General features: G+C 57.1%; 1 protein-coding gene across 1 annotated transcript in view; it reads right to left on the bottom strand.

The window, feature by feature from the left end:
- Positions 1 to 2976, bottom strand: part of PSEN2 (presenilin 2) — a 36834-nt gene that overhangs the window by 15753 nt on the left and 18105 nt on the right. The window contains exons 8-9 of the mRNA XM_025048511.1: positions 2496 to 2579; positions 1893 to 2108 (exon numbers count right to left, since the gene is read on the bottom strand). Coding sequence (XP_024904279.1) covers positions 1893 to 2108; positions 2496 to 2579 — 300 coding nt within the window. The remainder of the gene's footprint in view (positions 1 to 1892; positions 2109 to 2495; positions 2580 to 2976) is intronic.

Raw genomic sequence — 2976 nt, forward strand, 5'->3', positions numbered from 1 at the left:
TCTGGGGAGGGGAGAGGGCCTAGAGATGAAGTTCGGTCCTGTGAGCAGTGATTTAATCAACTGGGGCCTCTGAAACCCCCCAAAAAACTGTGGACACTCAAGTTCAATGAACACATCATGTGTGGGGGTACGGGGAGGATGAGAAAGGGGCCGAGCTCGGCGGGGGGCCAGTATGGCGGGCCCTACAAACTCAGAGACCAAAAGTAACCACCTTGGATGGTCTGAACATCAAAATTCCTAACTAAAAGTTTAAGGCCATGGCAGGTAGTCACGTCCTAGGCCTGTAGCTTCCTTGACCAAGATCAGTTTTTACCGTAAGTGAGCCTGCCTATCATCTTTCTGCATCTAAGGTAACATACCTTTGAAATGTCAGTGATCTCAGACCCCCTCATGGTCACCTTGTCCCCGCACGCTAGTCAGTTTGGCTCAAACTCATAAAAATTCTCTTTTCTTACACTGACAGGGGTGTACCCTGATTCCGCAGGGAGAGAGCACAAAGGCTTTGTGTCCAGGACCCTCCCAGACCTCGCCTATGTGTCTCTTCATTTGGCTGGTCCTGATTTGCATCCTTTATAATAAAACTATATTTGTGTAGTGCTTGCCTGAGTTGTGAGTCCTCCTAAAGAATTATCAAACCTGAAGGGGTTGTGGGAACCCCAAGATTTATAGCCCGTTGGTCAGATGTGTGAGCGGCCTGGAAACCGCCAGAGCCTGTGGCTGGTGTGTGAAGTGAGGGTGTTCTTAGACTGAGTCCTTGAACCTGTGGGGTCTGTGCTGACTCTGGGTGGTCAGTGCCATCTACCAGCCTGTCTGCTGGGTGACCGCCAAGCCACCCTTCAAGGCCCACCTCCAACTTACCTTCCTCTCCACACTTTATACCTCACTCTCCCCACCTGGGCTGCTCCCATGAGGAACCCCTGGAGGGCAGAGGCTGCCTTAATCCTGCAGCGCCTCCCTGCACCCATGTGCCACCTGATCCGTAACTGTGGGCTGACGCGATGACGACATGAATCCCCTTGGGAACGAGGCCATCTCAGAACATCTCACATGTGCCTTCGAGACTGTTCCACACCAGCTCTTCCTGTCTCCCCAGCCACATGGGTGTCTCCTGGGGAAGCCGCCACCCCACCTCTGCCCCCCGCCCCGTGCTCCACAGCCCGCTGTCAGCCTCGAGGTGGGACAGTGCTGTTAGCGGCTGACCTGCCCCGCCTAGCCTGCCCTCCGAGCCCAGGGCCCACGGCTTGCGTCCCCGACAGCTACGATGGGACATTCTAGAGGCCACTCGAGTGCACGTGTCAGGATGGAATCCTCTACCAGCCACAACTCCGCCCCCTCCTGATCGTGTCCTTCCTGCCACCCAACCCCAAATCCCGATGGCTCCCAGTGCTCATGGGACATAGCCTAGAATTCCATTTTGATCTCGGAGGCTCCTCAGACCGCTGCCTGCCTCCAGCCCCCTCTGGACTTCTCGGCATCTTGCCTTCGCTTCCTCTAACTCGCCATGTGCCCTCTGCCTCATGGGCTCTGCTCCTACTGTCCCCTCCGCTAGAGGGGTGCACCCTTCCCCCACCCGTGTGTCCCCTTCTCCTAGTTACTGCTGTGGCTCAACCTCTGGAGCTCAGCTCAGAAGGTGCTTCCTCAGGTAACTCTCTGACCTCCTAAGACCAGGCCAAGAGCTCATCAGCTTTCCCCATGTCACGTCCTCCTCCACAGTGCTCCCCGGCTCACAGGGTGTGCACAAGCAGGGTCCACATCTGCCGGATGTGGGTCCACCAGAGCCAGGCACCCCCCAGCTGGTGCTCGATGATGCTGTTAAACACATGGTTTAGCCTGAATGCGAAGGTCCCCATGGCCTGCCGACGGGCCCCTCCCTTTGCAGGCTTCCCCCTGACTTGCGCATCGCCATCTCTGATGCGGAAGGGCCTTTTCCCTCATGCCTCCCCCGACCCGGACCCTCCACTCCCACCCCCGGGCCCACGCGGACCATCTGGACACGGGCACCTTACTTTCCTCCTCTTCCTCCAGCTCCTCCCCTGGGTAGCCGGGCAGGGGGGGTTCGAAGACTTCAGGGTATGAGGGCTCCCCAAAACTGTCATAGGAGTCTTCTTCTGGGCATTCGGCAGCAGGAGACAACCATCATCACCATGCGGGGAGCAGAGGCAAAGGGAGAGAGAGGAAAGTCCAGTCAGACTGTTCTCTGAGCGACAGGGCACGAAGCTTGAGCTCAGGGCTTCTGTGTCCTCACCCACCGGCCCTGACACAAAGAGACAGATTCTCCACTGCATTTAACAAGGGAAGGAAAGGAAGAGAAATGGGGTTGAGGCAAAGATCAAAGTCCCACCCTCATGCAGTCCCCAAGATGCCAGGAGGGTCAGTGTTCACTTCTGCTCCTCCGGGCCTCGTGACCCCCTGAGAGGTGAGGCCGGGCCGGGCGGAGCTGGGCGCAGGTGAGGAGCTGCACCCGGCGACGAGACGCTCTCAGCTCCGATACTCACCCATCTCCGGGTTGTAGGGGAGCTGAAGGGCTCCCTGAGACGAGGGGTCCAGCTTGGCCATGCCCACCGTCCACACCATGGCGGCTAGGAAAGGAGGAAACAGTCAGGCCTGAGGCAGGGCGGTGACCACCCTGGGCCCGAGAGGCAGCTGGGCAGAGTCTGCGTCCCAGAAGCCTCAGCCCTGTAGTATCTGCTCGTGCCTCGTGGTCAGGACGCCGCTGGAGGAAGCGTCCCGACTCACCGACCGGGTGTGGGCAGACGATTCTTCCTGTCCTTTTCCGCCTCATCGCAAAAATGGCAGCGACAATAACGGGAATGAAGTGTGGTGAACTAATTGTGTTTCATTGTGATAAAAAACAGGTAACATAAAATGTACTATCTCAACCATTTCTAAGTGTACGGTTTAGTAGTGTTATGTATATTCACATTGCTGTGAAACGGGTCTCCAGAACCCTGTCCTTCTGCAATGCTGAAACTTCAG

This window comes from Pteropus alecto, unplaced genomic scaffold (assembly GCF_000325575.1).
Source record: "Pteropus alecto unplaced genomic scaffold, ASM32557v1 scaffold115, whole genome shotgun sequence".
In the NCBI taxonomy this organism is placed as follows: domain Eukaryota; kingdom Metazoa; phylum Chordata; class Mammalia; order Chiroptera; family Pteropodidae; genus Pteropus; species Pteropus alecto.